General features: G+C 35.2%; 1 protein-coding gene across 3 annotated transcripts in view; it reads right to left on the bottom strand.

The window, feature by feature from the left end:
- The window catches only part of LOC134793518 (netrin receptor UNC5C-like), a 148,329-nt gene that overhangs the window by 27,670 nt on the left and 96,190 nt on the right, over positions 1–24,469 (bottom strand). For all 3 annotated transcript variants that reach the window (XM_063765102.1, XM_063765101.1, XM_063765104.1), the window contains exons 2-4: positions 24,263–24,345; positions 9,263–9,832; positions 2,154–2,353 (exon numbers count right to left, since the gene is read on the bottom strand). In XM_063765102.1, the coding sequence (XP_063621172.1) occupies positions 2,154–2,353; positions 9,263–9,832; positions 24,263–24,326 (834 nt within the window). In that variant the 5' untranslated portion in view covers positions 24,327–24,345. The remainder of the gene's footprint in view (positions 1–2,153; positions 2,354–9,262; positions 9,833–24,262; positions 24,346–24,469) is intronic.

Raw genomic sequence — 24,469 nt, 5'->3', positions numbered from 1 at the left:
TTACCCAATTTATAATAATGTATTTTTATATGTGAAACGCGAGTGAATTGCCTTTAAAAAACCCGTAGGGGTCGGATCAAAAACTAAGTAATTAGTCCGACTCACGCTTGACTGCGTATTTCTTATAGGTTTTCCTGTCATCTATAGGTAAATAACTATTTAGTATATTTTTTCAAAATTCTAGACCAAGTAGTTTCGGAGATAAAGGGGGGGGGGGGGTGGTCATTTTTTGTCTATTTTCTTAAATAACTTCTAAACTATTTAATTTAAAATTACAAAAAAAAATAAAATAGAATCTCAAAATGACCTCTTTCATTTGATATGTAACACGATATTGTTTAAAAAACATTATTTTTTAATTTTCTCATTTACCCCCCAAAAGTGGCCTCCATGTTTAAAATTAATTTGTTTACTTAAGATGTCCGTCTTTGGGACACGAATTTACATATGTGTACCAAATTTCAACTTAATTGGTCCAGTACTTTAGGTTGTCTGGAAGAGATCGCTCTTTAGCGATAAGACCGCCTGTTGTCTGCCTCTACATTTAATCAATTGTTCTTTTCTTTTGTATCTTTTTACTGAGGTGTGCCAATAAAGAGTATTCTATCTATCTACACCAAGAAATGTAATCGGTGATCAGGAACCGATTTTTCTAATTCAGTCATCGATGGCGATCACATTTAACTATGGGACCAATCTCGAAATCACAAAAAAAATTTGCCTGTTTCATACATTTGGGTTGGTCCGATGTTGATATTTTCTATGAGAGAGTTAATTTTTTTTTCGCGATTGCGCGGTTGGTTTCATAGTTAAATGTGATCGCCATCGCTGACTGAATTAGAAAAATTGGTTCCTGATCACCGATTAAAAATCATCGTGTATTTATCTATCTACTTTAGGAGAAAATGGGCTGTGACACACGGACAGACAGACAGACGCACGAGTGATCCTATAAGGGTTCCGTTTTTTCCTTTTGAGGTACGGAATCCTAAAAATAATAATTCTGAGACTTTAGTTGTGTAACTGTCATAAGAAAATGATTTTTAACTTATATTTAATTAAATAATTATTTATTCAAATAATCACATCATAAATATTTTATCAGTTTTGAGCAAATTAAGGGAGGACACATTATGGTCAATCTGTGTTCTGGTTTTTTTCGTATGTCGTAGTTTTAACAATTAATCACTTTCTTTATTTAAGAATAAGAATAAGAAATGTTTATTAGCACAAAAAGATAATATGGGACGACCCACGGGTAAAGGTACCTTATGGCGGTTGGCGCTTACGCTATTATTAACGTCGCTCCAATATTATTGCGGCGCTATGCGACGTAAGCGCCAGCCGCCGTAAGGTACCTTTTGCCGTGGAACGTCACATATATTTAAGTAGCACTCTAGTTACATTATAATTATCATAACTTTGGTGCCCGATCTTAACTTGACTCTTAAAAACTCAGGAGTGTTCATATAATCATTACTTTGACATTCGCACTTAATTCCGCAACAAAACAAAGGCCTACCCGTTTAATGCGGGGTACCCGCCTTAGGCTCCTATCCCCTACAATCATTGTAAAGAGTGCAAAGTTATTTTTAAGTGCGCATTTAAACTAAAGGTCAAAATAGGTAACGGTCTATACAGTTACGCGGGAAGATAAAGTTCTATCAAGATTAAGAGGTAAGTAGCTTTATCAATCATTTAATGGACCGTTAAAAAAATTTGAACGCGTAATAATCTTGGCTATGCCATTGTTGTTTCGTTACTTAAAAATAGTTACTTAATCTGAGAGTTTATCATGTACAGTAAGCTGAAGAGATAACCTTCATAGAAACTTGTTTGCAGGGGGGTCAATTATATCTGCAGCTTACAATTATCACCGATTGGGGTTCAGCCTTTATAACCAAATTAACACCTTATAAAACAAGTCCCCCGCCGCGTCTGTCTGTTTGTGTGTATGTATCTTCGCGATATAAACTCAAAAACTACTGAACGGATTTTCATGCGCTGTTCACCTATCAATAGAGTGATTCTTGAGGATGAAGGTTTAGTGTAACCCGTGCGAAGCCGGGCGGGTCGCTAGTGTACAGTACCTACAATATTATTGACAAGTCATCCAACTATGCTTTAACGAACCAAATTTGTATTTGACTTACTTGTAATGTGGCCCTTGATATCACCAGGTTCCCCTCAGCAGAAATCAGTACGTTGTGATCTTGCTGAAGAGGTGCCCCGTGCTTTAGCCATGACACCCGCGGGGTGGGCGCGGCTTGTGGAGGAGCGCAGCGGAGGGACACTGTGGAACCTGCTTCTACCGAGGCTGGTGTTGGGGACATCGTAAACACTTTCTTGAGATCTGTAAAAGAAAAAATGCGTTTATTTGAGTCTAAATATTGCCGTTTATACTACTTATTTGTGACATGTGTCGACTTTCTATTAACTATTGTACTTATTTGCTATAGACAAACTATAATGGATGAATGCCAATGATAAATATTACTGTGAATGTTTGGAAATTTAATGTTTGTCAGCCTCAAATATTATCACACACACGTTTGTTTAGGGAACATATTCGGCCAAGTTTATTATATGTTTAAATCAACATTTAGCTATATTTGTTATTGTGTTTTGTTTCAATTGTTTCAATACCTAATACCAGTAAATAAATAAAATATTTTGAATGTTTAATTTACAAGAACTAATTATAGGAATACGTTATAGTAGGTATGCCACGATACGTACTAGGAATCAATTTTGAATACCTATCGCATTCTCAAATAAATATGTTTTAATCATGAGTTAGGTAGGTATGTATATTGTTTGTTACAACTGAATCAGTTGAGAGAAATACAAAATACAGAATGAAACTGATTTCAGTTAAACATTTTTGTGGTTAAATTAAGGCTTAAACGGGACAATATAATGGCATCGAATTCCCATATCTCTTTAATTCGACATTCCATTGTTGCGTAACACCCGCATGCGAACTTCATACAAAAAATGAATGAGCTCATACAAACAAAACCCATGTCAATTACAATTTATCACGCACGCGTCGACTGGTCAATGTAATGTGATAATTGTTTAAGGACTGACAAGTTTTGTTATGCAACATAAGGGTTTGGACTAAACTATAAAGATAATGAGAAGGAACCCATAACACCCATGAATGTTATTCGACGTTTACTCCTTTACTCTAACCTGTATTGCCGTGATACTGTCTATATTTGAGTTAGGCTACTTTAAGACTTTAATAGACCGACTATCAAATTCATGAATCTGACCTTATGTACAAACAAATATGTATTTAGGTTCTCGACAGTGGTGGTTCGTGTAATCCGGTTTCTTTACTATGCACAGTAACGGTCGTAAACTAATGTCCACGTCAATGATTAAGGTGGAAATTGTATACTATTTAGTGATCTTTACTGTAGTAAATTCGTATCAGTTTCACGTCGATACTAGGAAACACTCTATGGGTCGTTTGTACGACCTATTGTAGCTGGGTTTTATAGACTGGTCTTTAATAGGTACATAAAATACTCTGGAATCTCTCCTTGCAAGAATGAAAATGAACGTGCCTATTTTATTCAGCTACCCAGGGATCTCTAATTTTATAGGCATGATAAATATTTGAGTTTTCTGTTAACGTTTTTAGGGTAAGTTGAGGCCGTGTAGTATAGTGACTACTAGTCTAATACTTCCTGACAATAAAATTATAGTCTTGTATAATTAAACGAAAACAAAACATTTGTCTGGGTCATGTTAAGTTTTGCCATCGTTATATGGCTTTAATACTTATTTGCTATATCTTTTTGCATAAATTTAAAACATCAATAAGTATATCAATACTTTTAAATATGTATAAAGGTAGCTCATACATGATATTTACCATAACTACAAAGCTACAAAGTATCTTAGTTAGTTTTGTGTATATTATTTTCGCTTAGTCCCCTAAATTGAGCCGTCCCCGAATATCTTCTCACATCAATCTTAATAAAAAGCGTAACAAGCCGGTCGATTACTTCGTTCCCGCCGTCGGCGATAATTGTCTTTCATTAAACAATTCAACGACAATTCAAAAGTGGTCACAATGTTGCCATTGAGGCATGAAATGAATGTGACCATCTTGGTCAAACCCATTTTGAGACAAGTGGCCCGATTAGAACTTTAAGATACGTCAAATGATAGATCTAGAAACGATATGGATTAGATATGTCAGTGTCAAATGTGACGTTCCTTCAAACAAAAACGTCACTTATGACACTGACACATCTAATCCATATCGTCTCTAGATCTATTAATTGGCGTATCTTAAAGTTCGAATCGGGCAGAAGGTATCAAACGTCTATGTTTTAACAACAATTTTTCTCCAGTAAAGGTATGTCGACACTCTCAATCAAAACTCCTCCAATATATCACAGGAACTTACAATAACAAATCACGACACTCTCGGTTTCATAAGAACTAATGCCGGCTGCAAAACGAATACTGCGAACTGTGGAGCGGACCATAAATCTAGAGCGAACACGCTCCATTACTCGCTCGAGTACTAAGCTTGCGCGGCTATTTATTTCTGTTGTGTAAAGAGACGTATGTGTAGTTACGTTTCTTGACCTTATAAGTCCTTTTACACGGGATTGGGCTACAGTGTTGAGGTACGGTAGCTTAAAACTATATTGTTAAATTAACAATAAAGTGTGAAGTGGCACTTTATATGGAAGACTAAATAGTTGCATCGTAGGAACGTATACTAAATCTGAAATATTGTTAATATTGCATGATCTTTGTTGCGCGATCATGATATTCATGATAAATTCCTATTAGCATCTTTTCATTAGTTTGACAACATTTACTTAATCTGAATGACATTACAAACACAAAATAAAGGTGTAATATTTGTCTATTATAAAAAAAAATCACCTATATGCCCATAATTTATTTTTATAATATTATACGAACTCTGAAATAAATTCTACCTCCCTTTAAATTTTAAGCCATCCGGTGATAGCCGTAAATGATAAGTGTAAGGTTAAACCAAACTTAAATTTACCGGTCTTTAAAATTGTAAGAAGCTTCTCCACATACTAATTACATGAGATTTGTCAGATGTGGCGCTGTTCCCAACAGCAAATATAAGTTTGTCTGAACATGTGAGTTCATGCGCCGTAAATTTCGGACTACGTTCCATTTCCTCCACAAAATTCTGGAACAAAGGACTTAGAAGCTCTAGAAAAGGTTACAATAAAGTAGATTTATTGTGTAGATAGTACGCAGGTTAATTTTAAATTATAACGTTGACAGTCGAGATTCTGATGAGTGACTGGAACTAAAACACAAAACAAAGAAAAAACAGAGTTATTTATGTCCATTTCGGAATCGGTTTACCTTTAAATTTAAAAACGTTCCAATCAGAACTAAAATAAAATTAGGTACAACCGGATTGGTAAATCTTCGAGATCACAACAGTCATTTAGAAAACTAAATAGAAATGAATAGTAGTCAAACAGCTGTTGCTTAAATAGCTCCACATTAGGCCCACTATTAACTAACTCCTTAAACGAATTTAAATTTAAACACGTTTACTCAGCCATTAAAAAGGTAATGCATTACGTACATTGCCGTAAATCTTAGACAGGAGACATAGAAGCGTCACTTAGAACACGTATTGTATTATCATTTATAGCAATGTCGCTAGAGAGTGTATTTTAAGCGGGGGAACAATTAAAACTGTCAAGTTGAGGATTTAGAGCTCCTGTATTAAAGTCAGTACATGCGTTGGTGTTGGGTGTTAGTCAAGTGAATTAGTTGATTTTATTATTATTTAGAGCATATACCTTTATCCCATCATCCAAACCATCTAAACCATCATCTTATTGATGTTACAGGCCAATGATGAGAGCATATTCATTATTGCCAAGTAAGCCTGCTACTTGAACTTCAAAAACATACTGGCTTATCAAACATATTAAATTTACGTTGTTCCATTAAAGTAGGTTTCAAGTTTTAAGATCCATATTGTTATACATACACAACATCACATAAAGGAGTTGTAAATACTTTTCTGTATTGAAGATCGCTTTCATGTTTGAGACTACATATATCACATAATACTCGTATGTTACCAATTAATTATGTCGAGTTTGCTCTTAATTAATAAAGAGAAATTGCCATTGTATAAAGTAATTTTACCGGCGGTATTGTTTTGAACTCTCTCGCAATTGGAGCAGTGTGAACGTTTCTGTTTATATTTAGGCGTTTATGAGTGGAACTAGATGTTTGCTTCCAGTTTTGTTTAACTTAACGCCTTTCAAAGGAATGTTTATGAACCTGACAGTTTTGCTTTCTTTTTGAATAATAAATATCTCTTACTGTAATCACTTGGAAAATCCTCTGTATTTTTGAAATCGCATAATCTAGATAGTCAACTTCATTTAAAACATAGTATATAAGTAAGTATATAACTAATACATAGTTACAAGTAGTTAATTCTAATTGGTTACTCTCAACCGCATATTATTACCGGAAAGTCCTAAGGCATTGAGGTGGCTGCGGTAGCAACGTCAATCATGTCAGCTAACAGAAAGGTACACATACTACAATACAGTAATTTCCATCAAAAGGCACGTTCCAGTGAAATTCAGTTTAAGAGTAACCCCTGATTTTGACTATAAATAGAACTGATTCAATAGTATCTGTAATACTCAATAAGTCCTGTCCTATAATTCAATTATATTACCTTTACTGTCATTTCAATTGTGATATATAATCTCGTAGTAAAATTTCGCAACTCACATTTGATATTTGGTTCTTTAGCTGGTTTATAGCTTTGCAAATGGACTACCTACTTTCTACTTGACAATGTCCAATACCGGGTCCAGATAACCCGTGTGATTGCGGATCGTGTGGTTCACAGTTGTGAACCTTCATACTCTCATATTAAGATTCATGTCTCTTTAGCAATGTTACGCCGATATTACTTTGCATAAGTTACCGGTAGAATAGGTATTGATCTGGGCTTATTGCCCAATCCTATTAGGGTCTCAAATGGAGTCCAACTGATCAAATAACGTGCTCTAATCGTGTAAAGAGCAAATAAAATAAGATTTTACACATAGGTATCAAGCCAGCTACATCAATTCGGTATAACAATCATGTCAGAAATAGATTAAAACTTCATTCTAATTTTTAAAGGCTGTTTTTCGTGTAGCTATGTTACTTCAAAAATAATCAGGCGGTATTGGTATTGAAATGGTACCTTTTACTTTAATACCTAAGTACCTATAGAACGCGAAAGTGACATGTGCCTTTTACGTGTATAGGTACCTATAGGTAAATTTTGTTATCGTAATAATTATTCACACAAAGCTTTTGTACCATTATGTACTCTAACAATTAAGTACATAAAGAATTTAAAAAAAAATGAATTATTTATGTAGTGTTCATAAGAGCTTTCTAACTAAAAAGTTACATTGATCCAGAATTGTTTTTTTTCTGAGCCTCGATCATCGCATTGATGTTATAGTGATGGTTCTACCTCCATCTGTGGCTCGCGTTGCCCAAGAAGCAATAAATCCAACAAACTGCGCACCCGACGTTTATTTAATATGCACAGAAGATTTACCTCCGGGCATTGAATTAAATCGAGGCTGCCTTAATGGAAGTTATGAACAATAATATAAATGGTGCCATACGTCTTTGTAGAACAGAAATTTTGAAGGTGTTCACAGATAAACGATTGCAGAAGGTACGCTTAGGTATATTCATTCACGGGGGTCAAATTGATGGAGTATGAATTAGATGGTCTTTGCCTACCCCTCCGGGAAATAGGCGTGATTATATGTATGTATGTATGTCATTGTATGTATGTATGAATTAGATGTAAAAGCCATGTACAGCGAGCTGCAAAATTACATGGGCATATATCCGGTATATTATGAACGGAATTAATATCATGTCATTAGATCATTTTTTCTACTAATCTATCTCTAAGCGAAGAATTGGAAGTTTATAGCAGCTTTTAAAGTTCCCAGGATCTATGTAGGTAATTGGTGTCAAAGTACGAATGGTTGTTGAGAGATGCTGAGTAGAAACTTACTTCGTGCTTATCGTTTAATTTGCGCTAGAAGCTTAGGTCATATTTCCTTGAATCACCTTTACCTACTTCGTATCATGTTACCGGCTATGTTAGTTATAAAGTAATAAAATTTAATACTGCCATATTTTCTCTTTGCAGAGTTACCAGCCAGTTAATACCTATTTGCTTTTTAAAATTGTATATTACTTTATATATGAAAACACAGACTAGTTTACGACATACACTAATTTGATGTAGTTTTCCTTCATTAATAATAGGTATTCTCGTGACATGACAGTGGAAGACCTACTGATCCTATTTCCATTGTAGAACATTTTTTAATATTATATTGTAAGATTTGTAAGTCAGAATTCAAAGAGAGACTCTCAAAGAAATTTGTCATGTAGCAACAGTTTGATGTAGAATTTCAAACAGATTTCCATGATTGGTATACAAATTGATTATTACGGATATTACCTAATTCTTTTTGTTTTATTGCTGGTTGGTAAATTGATTTTATTAGCTTCTAAGGGGCCTTTGTTTTAGAAGATTCTTGAGATTTGAAATACAGTGAATTACCAATCCCCGTATGGCCCTGTAAAATGTTATTAGGTAGTTATTTCATCATAAAGTTATAATAAATTAATTACATGCAAATAAAATTCGTGTTTTATCCAAGGTACTATGGGGACAGCTTGTCATTTTAGTAAAACATCTCCTACAAATACGAAAGTTAAAAAGTATCTTCTACTTCGTTACTGAACCGGGGTTCAAACGTTGACCGGGTTAGTTCTAAAAGCGTCGCGGAAACTCTCAAATTATGAGTTTTGATGAAACGTTGCGCCATGGCCGGATATAGAAGCTGCGTTATGATTGCATCGACGTGTTTATTGTCGTTGTAAACGTATCAATGTGACTATCGTTGGAGATTAATTGACGAATCTTTTATTTAGTGTTAATATAACGGGAAGGAAAGAAGGAATACACGTTTGGTGTCTTGAGACACCAAACGTGAAATGTCTCAGGAAAACGAAAATCTGGTCCCTTAACTCATACCGGTAAATAATTTTATCGGCTACATCAGTGTAGCGGTACGAGCGTAGCACAACCAGCAGATAAGTTTAACAGACCTGGGGCAGAACAGGCGGGTCAAATATGCTCAGGTAAATGTTATTTGCAAATACTTACATGCCAATTCTACAACGGCAGGCTGACTCTTGATATCCCCGCGGCTACTCCATGCATAGCACGTACAAATAAAACGATCATCACCGAAATACTCTTCCAACTGATCTCTTGTTACATTGCATTCTGCCTCGACAATTCTGACTCCAGTTTGCGGATCCACAAACTCGAATTGCGTGCTAGCAACCGACCGAACTTCATTGCACTTAAAATATACTTGGAGGGCATTCGCTGCTCGACATCTTAAAGTAGCTGGTTTATTTCTGACAACGAATGAATGTGAAGGTTCTAGTAGGAACATCGGGAGATCATCAGTGGAGCTTTGCAGTAAATGGTCTCCTGACAAACTAGGTAATTCGTCTTCTTCACGTTTGTCGTGATCGTCCTCTTTATATGGTTCGCCATCGTAGTCTTCTTCTAAGTAGTCTTTGTGGTGTGGAGGTGGGTGATTCTTTTCTGAGTTATAGGGGTCTAATGCTTCGACTCCAGCCGGATGGGCGTATTCGGGGCGTAGAGGAATGGGTGGCGTTGGCGCGGATGTAGTTTCATCTGGCTTCGGCGTGCTGGAAGCATCTGGAACAAGAGAGTTCTTGATTATAATTTTGTGTTAGACTCAACTTTTACCTAAACTAAACCCTTTAGCCCGGAGCATCATAAGTCTAAATCATGTTTAGTTTTGAGTATTGCGTAAGATAGTAAATATTTAAAACTTAAAAGTAGCCATTGATTGCATGTTGATATATTTTCCCTAAAAAAAGTTAAAATAAATACAAAAATTCACACGTGAAATTATGAGTCCTCGAATATTTAATTATGAAGCAAAATTAAACTGAAACTGATGACAAATGATCACAGGGAAACCGTATCAAATAGTTAATAGCGTTCTAATTACAGTTTCTAATTTATAATCAACGTCAGCTATATAAACGGCAACTGTCATAATAACACGCTCCCTTGCGGCATCGATTTCTACGCACCTGGTGTCACAGCTCACTTCTATTTACATGCGAAACGTAGATATTTGGATACTATACACCCTACTTTACAAAGCGGTCACGCGCCAACAAGATTTGAATCTTAAGCCTTACAAGCTTGGGCTTCAATTTAATTGACGTGAAGTTATTTCCCTGAGTATTTCGCTTAGAAATCGCTATCAGCACATCAGTGTATGTTACTTTCCGTTGACATTTGTACGTCTGTTTGTAGACGAAAATAACGCAAAGTGTGGATAACTTAATTAGTTTCACTTCCGTTCGGCTTATTTCTATTTCCGTTTTAGTGGGGCTGTTTCCTTTTCGGATTTTCCTTTATTTTTAATGAGATTAATTTTTAGCTTCCTATTTTAAAATTTCATGGCGTTTTGCGAATCTGGCCCGCTTCACGTTTCTTTGACAAGACAACTGATAATAAACTCAGAATCATTAGGAACTTCTGATATTACCTCTCGACTCAGCCTATGTAACTACTGACTAATACTCAATTATAATATTTCTGTTTTATACCTGTATAAAACGGTATTATACAACATGTTATTAAAACTCGTAAAACATTCTTAAACTGTAAATTGTAATTAAAAGTTTTCGAAAACATTTGTAAAGACTTAAAAAAAGTTTGTAAAATCACTTGATTGTGCAACCGGCACGTCAACTTAAATTGGTTTTAACTTTTGATTACCAACAGGTCTGATCGCTTCTCGCCTCCGATTCTAACGGGGCGTTATCACAAATTTTTAATTAATGCTGACTCTGATTCAAAATAAAGGGCTCGCTGTTGATTGATTCAAGCCCGCTGTCCCAATGATTTTGGGACCCAACAAGTTTAATTTTAAATTTAATAAATTGAAATTAGAAATATTTTGATGGAAGTCGCTGATAATAAACTTGATAGGGAGAAACTCAAGAGAAAAGTTAGTAGAGGCAAGACTTGACGACCGGTCTGGCCTAGTGGGTAGTGACCCTGCCTATGAAGCCGATGGTCCCGGGTTCGAATCCTGGTAAGGGCATTTATTTGTATGATGATACAGATATTTGTTCCTGAGTCATGGTTGTTTCTATGTATTTAAGTATTTATATATTATATATATCGTTGTCTGAGTACCCACAACACAAGCTTTCTTGAGCTTACCGTGGGACTTAGTCAATTTGTGTAAGAATGTCCCTATAATATTTATTTATTTATTTATTTATTTATTTAAGACTTTATCAGGCTATTCGGGCTATTTAGGGCCCTTAAAAGGGCTTACTTTATTGGCAACCGAGAATAGTAGCCGGCAGGGCCCTCGGCTACTTAGTGTAATAGCTACACTAACTGGAAGCCAGATCACCTGTTCGAAGAAGCCAATAGGTACTTAATCGTATAAGTCAGCTTCTATATGCTGGCGCCTAAGGATTAATCATGCATCATGTTTTGTAAGTAATGAGGTATTCACTGATTTACTACGAGGTGTTACTTAAATTACATTTGAACATTATTTCATTAATTTTAATGAGCAAAATGTCAATGTCCTGGTTCGAGCATTGGTCTATTCAATTTAATTCAATACAGGTGAATATTTTAAGTACCTTTATAAGCTATTGTAGTTCTATTTGTGTGACATGACTTTCGATTGTAATACTTCTAGACAGAATAACGCATAATGTACCTACTCGTAAAGAACCAGTGCAAAACAGAAATAATATATAAAACACATGTACCTATTTGATTGCAACGACAATATAACTAAAGCGGTTACGTTTAAAACTTTGAACCAATAACCGTACCAATACACAATATACAACAGTAATGAGTACATTCCTAAACATGCTCTTGAAAAAACTAGAACATCTTCCAAAGCTCATTCAAACTGAATTCCGAGCAAGAGTACCAAAGTTTCTTCAATTAACACCAGTATCGTTGTTTCGTAATTCAGGTCGTGTTCCCGTAATGAGTGCATGCGCACACGCTTCGTTAGAGGCCTTTTTCGGCGCGGTATCAATCACGCTTCGGTCGTCACGACCGATAAACAAAGGTAGTTTTTTGTTTTTGTACGCTTGAAAAGTCACACGGTTAAAGTTGTTAGTATATTTGGACAGATACTAGTATTTACGTCAATATGCAAGCAATGGACAATATATCTGGGTAAATACATTTTTATTTAATTAAATAGCCAAATATTTATAAAAAAATATTTTCCTATCCTATATCGCGGATTAGCTTCATAAAAACCGAAAACTCCGTAAAGCGTCCTATGATAAATGAAATTTAATTTTGTAATAATCAAATTTGGCTGTTATAGAAAATTACACCGAACACGTTTTGATTATTTATAAAATGTACTCGTTTTTATTGTTCCCAATGTTTTGTAGTACTTATGTACCTACTTCTTTTAATTATCTGTTTGGACAGTTGAGATAAATAAATATTTTATTGAATTGGATGCCACATAATGACAATAATAAATACCACTACCTGCAGCTGTAATTTAATTGAAATGCGGTTGCGTTCGCGCGTTAAACTGGCCAAGCCGCAATTATTTGGTTTTAATTCGTTTATCTGAATTTTAGTATATGAACTTAGTTATTGACATTGATATTGATACTCTTACTGAAAGTTTCTAAATGTGGTAAGAACAAATCTTTATTCGTTTTAACTATTTCATGTTTTTAAAACTACTGACATGAAGGTACCAAATATTAAAATAAATAAAATCACATCAACATGACTTTCAATTTGGGATTTCGTACCTAATCGAAAATTTAAGTAAGTAGGTATATAAAACCGCCAATCGCCTCTAACCGCTTCATTCTAGGTTGAGGATAAACCACAGATTAGACCACCAGCTGAGACCAAGGAGCTTGTGCGTAATTTAACAAACAGCCACTAAATAAAGGAAATGTTCAATGTCGCTAGATTTTAAACGCAGTAAGTACAGATAAGTTTCTTACGTAAACCGAAATAAATGTCATATATGAAGGGAAAAATTACCAAAGCCTCCAGTGTCCAGTCAGTGTGTGTGTCAGTCTCTTACGTTTAAGCTATGTTCTTTGGTTGAATAGTTACGTACAGTACGCCAAAACGTGTCTACCGATGTCACGACTCTTTTGTAAATTGTAAGTAGTTGAGTGTTCTGCATATGTAGGTAGTACATACTAATAGAATGGTGCAGGATGGGTTTAAATGTATGGGTACCGGTAAAACATTGTCACAAAAGCGACACATATTAACTAAAAAGCAACAAGTTCACGGCAGCGACTCATTTTAGTGGAAATTTTCTAAGATCACATATTTGACAGTTATATATTGCGCCTTATACGTATAGCCTTAACGTCATAAATACTTAAAGGGTCAAAGTGGCAAATATGTAGGTCGCGGCGTATAATCTTAGGTCGCGCCGACAATGACAATAAGGGTAACATTCCATTTCTAACCGCAGCTGCATTACTGTAAATTTTACTATGGAAATTGACAATGACAGCGACGCGTTCAGTACCGGTAGTGCAGCTGCGGTTAGAAATGAAATGTTACCATAATACAGCTTGCTGGCAGACTGACAGACAGACGGACTTCGGAGGCTTAGTAATAGGATTTTGTTTGTCACCCTTCAAGTTCGGAAACCTGAAAACGGCTCTCGCTTACGTAAATTCGTTTGTCAAATTGTATAAAATCAAATCTGATAACAATGAAACCTCTTTATTTGCATTCATCGACATCTTCTATACCCATGCATCGCACTTTACCTCTGCCTTTGGCTTTCAATATCAATGAATAATAATTATTAATTTTAACTTAATGAAATTCCAAGTTGCTTACTCGGCAAATTTATTCTCCATCCATTTCTAAACGGCATCGCGGAGTAAGAGAGACAGAAATTGCATTCCCAGACAAACATAGGAGGTACTATTTCCGTATGAAGGCTAAGTCTCTTTATTCGTAGAGTACCTACGTTTCCATATTGTGTCATTTTAAATTTTGACACAGTAGAACAATGATAGAAACCTTACTCTTATTTTTTTTTTTTTTTTTTTTTATTTATTCAGAACACATACAGTCATATAAGATACATATGTTAGAGGTGCGTAATACGCACATAAATTTTAATACTAAAAAGACCTGGAGGTTCATAAAATATACATGTAACTGAAAATTGGTATACAATAGGTACAAGCATAAGCCCAAGGTAGGATACATACAACAAGAAGCAAGAATAACTCATTAATACTTACAGCAAAAAGTCGGAATAATAATAATAATTACAGCGAGGGTCAAAAAAAGAAATATAGAATTCTGAAAATAGGAAGCGTAGTACAGAAAAATAGATAAAAATCAAGGGACAATAGCTATCAAAATAAAATCTCAGAGAGTAGGTAGTTACAGCAATAATATTTTTTCCTTTAACATGATTTTAAGTGTAGTAAGTGATTTGTGAAAGGGATCAATCCTGCCTAGATGTCTATTACAATAGTTGGGCACTCGTCTGAAAAACGTATGCTGCGCATATTTCTTGCGAGCAAAAGTAACGTGAAAAAGGGGCCTAGAACGTAAGGGGCGGTGCGGAACACTAAAAAGCACTTTTTGTAAAAGATTAGGGCATTGGATTGCATTTTTACAAATTTTGTAGAAAAACATAACATCCAAATACATCCTACGATTACTGAGGGAAGGGATATTGAAGTACTTCGCAGCCGTCGAGGTGTCATTGAAGTGAAAACCTGTCCTATAACTAAGAGATTTTATGAAAATGTTTTGAATCCGCTCCAGTCGATCAATATGTACCTGATACTGCGGTGACCATATAACACTACCGAACTCGAGGACGCTACGGACAAAACAGAAAAACAATAACTTATAAGTTCTAGGTCGCTTAAAAGGCTGCCCTACCCGAAGCAACATGCCCAAATTTTTATATGCCCGCTTACAAATGTTATCTATGTGGGTATTAAAATTTAATTGCGAGTCTAATGTAACTCCTAAATCTCTAATGAAGGAAACTCTTGAAATATTTGAATGGGATAATTTATAATTATATATTATAGGGTCTTGCTTACGATTGAAGCTGATAACAAAACATTTGTCGGGGTTAAGGAAAAGATTATTATTTGAACAATATTGGGAAAAACGATCTAGGTCTTCTTGCAATGCATGGCAATCCGCTTCCGAAGTAACAGATTTGTATATTTTCGTGTCATCAGCATAAATTAGGTGATCAGAGTTTAGAAAACAATTAGCTATGTCGTTGATTATTTAAACACTATGTTAATAATAATATAATAGTTCAGCCTATATACGTCCCACTGCTGGGCACAGGCCTCCTCTCATGCGCGAGAGGAGGTTCAACACTATGTTCTGTTGTTGATATTTATATTAATAATTGTTACACCCATTGAGCGTAACATTACAATATTTACAATATTAACCAATCATAACAAATCACTTACATCATTTGTCCAAACAATCACAACAGCTAAATAGTCAACAGGCTATATTTCGTCCAATGAAAACATCGGTATTTCCGTCGACAAAAACAGTTGAATGATTCTAAACTAAAATATTTTCTTAGTTTAAAATACCACACGCTGAAGAAAATTAATGTAAATGGAGAAATTCCTTATCGCCACGACAGAGGTGAAGTATGTTTCGTCTGATGAATGGCCGAATTCTACTAATGAGTAGTACTGTGATAAATATCGATACTTTCACGAGTTATGTAGACAAGGAAGAGCATATTAATTTATTATTAATGTCTACTATTTTATTCAATATTATTTATTCATAATAGGTGTATTTTTTTCTGGTTCATTGATTTTCTTAATTAAAAGTAGATTCAAACGAACCAGAACTTAAAAGTACTTTGACTACTACGATATAACTATATTACTATATGACTATTGTATACCTACTAAATTAATTTGTTGTAACTGAGAGGGTTTTTTTCCGGAAATAAAGCCTACTTTGTTGAGACAGGCTGAGTCAGCAGGCTGTACTATACATATTATTTCGATTACAACTAAGGGATCTTTCAATTCTGATTAAGGGGGTCGATACTTTAAAACGTAACATCACTACTTCTAAAAACAAACTTGAATTAGCATCATCCCGTACTTAGCTTAAAAAGGGACCGCTGTCATTCTGGCGGCCATTGGAATAATTAATCCAATCGATTCTATTTAGTGCAGTTGTACTAGATAGTGCTTAATCAATGTCCTTTACGACGGGGCTAGGATTGTAGTCGTTTTTGCTGGAGAAGTTACGAGCCATGGAGTACAAAGTAATGTTAAACGCTTTTTAAAGGACAAATTATTGGACTCGTCCAGGTTTAATGTGTATAGAGTAAATATAAAAAAGTTGTTTAAGGCATGTAAGCAATATACCTACTTAGTAGTATGTTTATAATTAAAGAGATTCTTGGTTGGTGAATTCGCCAGTAAATGCATGATTTCAAACGGTGACCCAGTAAAATTAACCGTAGGAACAGATGACAAGAAGTTGATTAACCCATTAAAAATATCGCTTCTTTGGACGACATCACTACAGTATTATTTACTTATATTAAGCATGTAACTGTTTGCTACAAATGTAGAATATAATACTCATGTACCATTATGATAATCAATATGTAAGTGACAGTTTCAATCTGATTATTGAATATGATAAAAACAACAGCACAAGGAAGAACATTGTGAATAATAGTCATAATAAAAACACACTTATTCAAACACATGTAATACGCTTACATCACTTCCTTATCAGTGCACTAAAACATATGCACCCACTAAGTGACCCGTAACCGTTCAATGATAAAAAGTACAGTCGAGTTCAATTGAATTTGAACATAGAAAATACAACTCTATCTATAATAGTATAAGATCGATTTTATTTCGATAACCGAACTGACTGACCAGATATCGAGCATCGACGCATCTGTTTCAAACTCGAAGTTTCATAAGAGGTTTTGCACGGCAGAGCGCAGGCCAAGTTTTAGGATGATTCATCGGATGTGCTTCGTAAATTGATAAGTTTGGTAGTCGACCGACGGGCACGTAAAGTGGTTCATGCTGTTAGTAGTTTGATTTCCAATTTTAGTACATTCTGTTATATACATATTACGCTGATCCCATTATAATATATTAAAATGTGTCTTACAACAAAAAAGGTGTTATCTAAAAATTTGCACTCTCATACCTTTCGAAATGTGTTATAAATAAATCACAAACACATTTCTGATAAATCTGTTCAACGAAGATGCAATAAAACGTTCAGTGCATTCAGACTGCTTGATGCACTTACTAGTAAATGCACTTAACTTGGGGAGTTAAAAGCTATAGTGCGGGCCAAATTGAGGTAGACAAAAGGTCATTAATCTCATTTGATGTATCAATCTTGTCTCGTAATAATTCAAAGTTGTTGTGTTGTTTTTAATTACTATTGTCTATATTTTGTATTTTTTATTCGAACGTTCTCTTCTGTAACGATATACAATTCAAAATAAATGAAAATTAGACATTAGATGTTTTCGTGATTATTTTCTATCGAGCCAACTTTAAAGGGGCCCACAGATTACCAGTTCGCCGGACGATATCAGCCTGTCAGTTGTTCGGAACTGTCAAATTTTGCGCTATCGTCCGGCGAACTGGTAATCAGTGCCCTTAACATTGTAACGATTTGCTTAGACTGCTCTCGCAAATATAGTCTTGTTTCCGAGTGATTTTATCCGTGGCATTTGCTCTTATTTACAACGTGTAAAATGCAATATAAAAACTACAATTTTGCATTAGTCCCCTCTTAATACCTACATATCGTGACTACTTTGAAAAAAAAAAACACGTATTTTGTACTATCAATCAAAAGAAAAAAGTGGTAACGATGTACGGGATGCATACAGAGTTACTGCATTTTAACTTTGAGTAGCAGTGCGAGACACGAGATTTTTTTAAGTAGTGACGATATATGGAAAGTATTCCATCGTCAACATGGTTTTCACTGTTGATACCTTATTAGAGTTTTATTTTACTAACATGGTGCGTGATATGAAAGGGCATACGGGCTTAGACCCGACAGTGGGTGGACGATTAAAAGCTCTTACGACAGTTTATGGCGCATTAAGGTGTTTATTTAAGGATATTTTATGTTAGTTTTGGATGTTGCTCTCAAACGTGTCGATTCGGTGGATTAGATGGGCTTAATACTTGTTCTTTGTTTATATTTAGACATAAGCTGATTTAGATGTTGAATAATTTGGTTGAGTTGCGTACTTAATGGGAAAAACTTGTACGCTTTTAAGGCCAATTATTTGTATCTAACTCTGTTTGTTTGTCTATTGTCTCGTTTAACGTTGTTAGGCAATTTAAAAAAACAATGGTACATTGTAGGAGAGGACGGAAAACCGCTAAAAGATGGACGAGTGCGTTTGAGGGCCGACACGTTAGTGGAGGCCCTCAAATAATACGAGTCCATCTTTAGCGTTTCCGGCCGAGGCATTACATAGTGCTTTTCACGACTACTGCGAGGAAATAAGAAAACATTTGCATAACTATAAGTACTAACCCGCGATTTTTCTGGTAGCAAATTAGGTACTAGCCACTGCCTGTGCTGTCTCTTGAATTTCGGTAGGCGTCAGCCAAAGAATATCATTTCCTTCACTAGAAGAACTCATTTTTATAGCGAGCGTAGATACGTGTTTCTTGTATTTTTTAGTCAAACTCAATTTAAACTATCCAATTCAGTAAGTATTTTTTGATCCCGCCTTTTTTACTTTTTTTATCACTTCTAAGAGGCGTTTTTCTGTTATTTGCTTCAAACTGACTCTAAACTTAGAAGCGTTTTTGCTAAATAAAAAACACAAACAGCTACAAAAGTAAAAAACGCCTTTAGCGGGAACTGAATGGATAATTGTTAAAAAAAAAATGAACTGAATGGTTTTGACACTTCTTTTTTTTGTAAACAAGAAATTGGTCCTATAAATAACCTAATTTTATTTTTGAAGGAAAAGGTTGCGCCAAAAAAGACCTTTTATTGATTTTTATGTTTTAAATGATACTCATTGCTGTAGCGAATCGTCACCAATGACAGATGATGATAACAATGAAACATTGTAGTAGTGGTGGTTCAGGTGCTACAGCTAGCCTACTTTCCAGCTTGGTTTTAGACCATCTATTGCCACATTTCCGGACAGTGGCGTGAAAAACATTTAGCTGCATTAGAACTTGTAAATAAAAATTTTCTAACTTTCAATGGAACAAATAATTGCTCTATCTCTACCAAAGAGAATTACAATTGTAATAGAGAGGTAAAGTCTAATAAAAAAACGTGCCCCTTAGTCTGACATCCAAAACAGATGGAACTGTACTGCGCCATGTGTTTTGCGGTCACTGAATTGTCAAACGTCAACTTTTGACAGAGTTACCGCAAAATGTATGGAACTGTACAGCGCCATCTCGTTTGCACCTGTCAAATTTGAAGCACGAAATTGTCTTAGATTTTACGCATCATACTCAATCAATGTACAATATCTTTGATCTCTAACAACGTCTCTGTTAGGATTACCGTCAAAAAGAAAGCTAATGAAGTATGAAGAGAAGTACCCGCGGTCTTCAGATTGAAGTGGTCAGCAAAATCGTGCAGCAATGTACGGATTGACACCAACCGAACGGCGGTATTCATGGGAGATGTACTTAACTATCGTGGTCACAGAACACAGAACTGTAGGTAAGCGGTTTGTAGTACTCAAATGTTTGATTTTAGGAATATCTTAGGTTAATTCTGGCATATTATCAACCTTTAAAACATTTATCCTCGAATGAGTCCCAAATTAAAGAAAAAGCAAAAGTTATTCTACTCTAACCACCCGTATGTACCTAAGCTAATAGCTTTTAATCCCAAAACTGATATTTGCTTAGACATCGAAAAAAAAAATAGACGGCAAGAGGTAAATAATTCACCAAAAAGCTTCCATAATAGATGTATTACCAAAGAAATATGTTAAATTGGATTATCGTAAATACCCTGCGTAAATCCAGGAAACGGAAGTTGTTATCATGTTAGCCGTTGCGGTCGATGCATACCCGGCTAATGAAGTAACTAGCCACTTTAAAAGATTGAAGCTACCGGCAAAACTTGAGTTTGAGAAGCAAAAAATGAATAAGAGGAGCTCTAATTAAATTGGTGTGGTGGGTTCTGGCGAGAGCCTTTCAAATGCAGTATTTTGAAATACGAGATTAACGTTCTTATACATAAATAAATAAAATTTCTTAAACCAATGCTGCTCGAGACTGGGATCGAAATCGAACTAGTCTGACGAATGTAGATTAAGTAGGTACTTATAATAATCTGTGTACGTACCTACAGTCCTACAGTTATATGATAATAGTTATTTTAAGGTGCAATTTATGTTGAAATAGCTAGCCGCACCGTACGAGTATGTTTTTAGCTTTTAATTAACGTTAAGGGCCTGTCTTCCAATCTGTAGTATCGTACTTATACCCATTTCATCCTAGAAATCCGGGGGATGATATTCATTATTTGTATTATGAACACGAATCAAGATCACCCCTTACCGCATACGAAGCCATATATGGCCGATATGATATTTAACTCTATTGACAGCTATTAAAGTTCAAATTTCAACAAATATTTTTTATTATATGCAGTAAGGGGTTAAATCAGCAGTTTTACAAATTTATCATACGTACGTAAAAGTTAACGTTATTTATAATATTAAAATAGTATCATGCTGTGTCTTTCGTGTTGCACGTTTAGGGAGAATGCATTGTCTTAGTAGATAAACTTTCCTTTGTTTTTACTCCTTAATTCACAGTACAAAGTACCTATGTGATGAAATGTAAACGTTAATCAACTCAGTAGCGCAAGTGTTAAGTGTGAATATATTATAAATTTAATTACACCAGTAAGATAGTGAGATTACACTTATTGCAGTGCGAACTGAATATTAGGTAGGTATTTATTAGGTACATTGCTTACTGGATATGAAAAAAACATGTTTATAGCATTTATTTTAGTACATAATTACAGTTGTTTTAATATCTCCTGAGTATAAAAACCAGGGGTTGCGGTTAAAACGGTCTATCTACTTGTACACCCACTTGGGTTGGGCCACCCAGTTTTGCACTTGCAAAACTGCTTATCCACTTTTGAATGGTATTCATTCATAAAGTGGGTAGGTATACATAATTATATGTAGGTACATAGATGCATACCTCTTTGCTGCTGATATCTAAACAGTGAAGTTCAAGAAATTTTTAAACCGGATATTTAGCTGTCATTCAATAAATATAAAGAAATAGCGGAATACATCTAATACACGTTAAGCAACTACGCGACTAAAAAAACGACAAGTGCAAACCTTATCTAATGCACAAATCGAACTGCAATTGGAGACATAGGAAACTTGTACGACCACCAACTTAAATATTCAGGTGGGCAAATCCCGTACGTGACTTCCATAAGGACTCATATGCCCTACAAAAGCTATTCTACAGTGAACGGTATTCATTCTTAAAATTTAAACTCGTCGTTGTCAGTTATCAGAATCCTCTGCAGTGACTTATGTGTGAAACGATCTAAGTGTCATTTGATGTTCATTCAATATCAGACTCTGGAGAACAGTTCAGTTAAAACACCATATAGGATTCTTGTGATGTGTTCCAACAGCAAAGTTAACGTGGTTATATCGAGTTACGTGTTTTTGTAGGCGAGTCCGTCTTTGTGTTTTTCCTGGGGTGAGAATTTGTCGGGAACTCAAAGGCAGTAATTTTAGAACTGGGCTTTTTGCACCTTGTTAATGTAATGTATAAACAGCAGGACATTTTTGTTAAGGTAAAGTCCCTTTACGACGTCGTTGTTTATTATGAATTTATAATGTTACCTCTTTTTGCGGTCAGTATGAGAATACTGTGCGAAATGTTTAATAAATTTAATGGTAATTTGTGCAACGAATGGTTATTATTTTTTAGGTTAGTGTATCATTAAAACCTTTTGCTTAAAAATATACTCCATTAGGTATTAATCTCGCCGATCTACCCAATGTCTTTAAAAGAAAATTTACAACAAGTGCTGATGGAATGTATCCTTATCGAGACCCAGCTACATGGCATAACATATCGCTGGCCCAATATTACTTACAGGGTTCTATGTTACATTTTCAAGATTGTTGAAATTCGACTTAATGTCACTATGACAAATGTTCAAATTGCAGTTCGATAAAAGTGAAACATAGAACCCTGTAATATTGGGCCAGCGATATCTATCTAATGTTTATGAATGTAAGTATAAATTAGTAAGAACTTTCTGCAAACATATCAAGGAGCCTAGCCAAGATGCCAATCGTACATTGCCAAACGAAATTGAAAAATGTAACGGGGCTACGAAAAATCACGTTACTATTTCCATACATTATTTAAGTATCCACTGGTGTTTTCTATTAACGATTGGATACGTCTCCAGGACGCTGTGAATAGAATAGAATAGAATAGAATAGTTTTATTTGTAAACACGCAGACAATAGACATACATAGAAAAAACATAGTGTAAAATAAAGTGTCACGAAATGGCCCCTGTGCATATTTAAAACTTTACTAATCAAATCGTATACGATGGATAGCCGAACTGGCGACGCGCCCAATAATAAGTTAAAAGCACAATGTTTTTTAATAATTAGTTACTTATAAATCGGATGCAACTTAGAACAAAACTTTGCTTACATAACATTCTGAGTTTTTATAAAATTCTAATAAAAAACGTCATGTATACGGAGTAAACGTAAAGGTAGTAAAGGTACCATTACAACTCATTATATAAATGATAAAGAGGTGCTTTTTTACAAACGTCCGTATATTTCTCTCGGCCGTACACGTACTAAACAGTTACGTTAATAGATTTTTTACCGCGACGTTCTGATTGCGATGGCGTCGTGTTGAAGCCCTTTTCGTGACGAAAGGTTTTTTGCTTCGTGCTTGTATCGCCCTTTCCAATGTCGTTAGGGTTCCACAAAATAACCGTCTAAAATCGACTACTGGATATTTATTAACAAGTACGCTCAGAAAAAGTCAGCCTATATTGTTTGTAATTATTGCAAAATTATTTTTAGTGGATATTTATCGTTTTGACATAAATAGCACTTTTCTATTATTGGTCATAAGAGTAAAAATATAGCAACATGTCAATAAGAAAACGCGTTCCATAAACCCACAAAAATGTTAATGGCGCAACGGAGAAAAACAAAAAGTTATCGTTTATAACCTATCGATTTATAGAGTCTGTGCGGAAAGAGAAGAGTCGTCGAATGTATGGGGCCCAATACATTTTACGACTCTTCTCTTTCCGAACAGACTAGTAGGCAATCAAACTTATGAGCATCTCTAATGACCCTTAGGTACCTATCCACTTCATACGAGTGGCATAACGGAACAAACATGTCATCTACTGACGGAACCTCAGCTACCTACCAAATGCATACTTAACCTTTTTATCGGAGGCCCCCTAACAGTTTGAAAGCCGACGACAGCTTTTTGTTGATATCTGATTCAAGATTAGGTGCCAAGTCTATATTCTTTAGGGTTTTTTTTCGCACGCTCTAAAGACTTTTTTTATCGATCTTAAGACCACTTAAGTTATTTTTAACATTTAACGACACTTTAGGTCGTTTTGACTCAAGACACACGACCGGCTTTAAATTAGCGCAGGTGTAGTCGACCCCAAAAATAAGTCCAGACTCGTAATCTTAATTTGCTTTATTAATTATTGATATATGTATTCTATAAGTATTTGAAAATATGTTACGTCACAATTTCAGTTTTGTCAATTGAATACTCCTCGTAGACCACGTGAAGTACTAACATTAAAAACTGCGAAACGAGTATGTAGCGGAAAACCAAACATTTCCGAACTTCACAAAGCGCGCTAGCGGTTTCAAGATTTTTCTTTTTTAGGTTGTCCAAACGCGCTCTGTTTTCGCTGTTGGCCTAAGCCGCTTTGCTTAATAGAGTTGCAATATATAGAAGAAAAAAAACTTACCATGTTTCCCGTCAGCCGCGACGCCGACCACCCATAGCACGAGGAGTAACCCCCTCCACGCCATCTCACCGCGCGCGCATCACCTAAAACAATAACTCTGTTTGAGCACGGGAAAGCTGACCAATATTTGATCAAGGGTTGGACGACCAATATTTGATATTTGTGTGTTTAATGTGTAGAAGTGGCCGTTAGGTTTTGTTGAAGCAA

Source organism: Cydia splendana, chromosome 9 (genome assembly GCF_910591565.1).
Source record: "Cydia splendana chromosome 9, ilCydSple1.2, whole genome shotgun sequence".
Taxonomy (NCBI): Eukaryota; Metazoa; Arthropoda; class Insecta; order Lepidoptera; family Tortricidae; genus Cydia; species Cydia splendana.
This window is presented reverse-complemented; position numbering and strand designations above follow the sequence as displayed.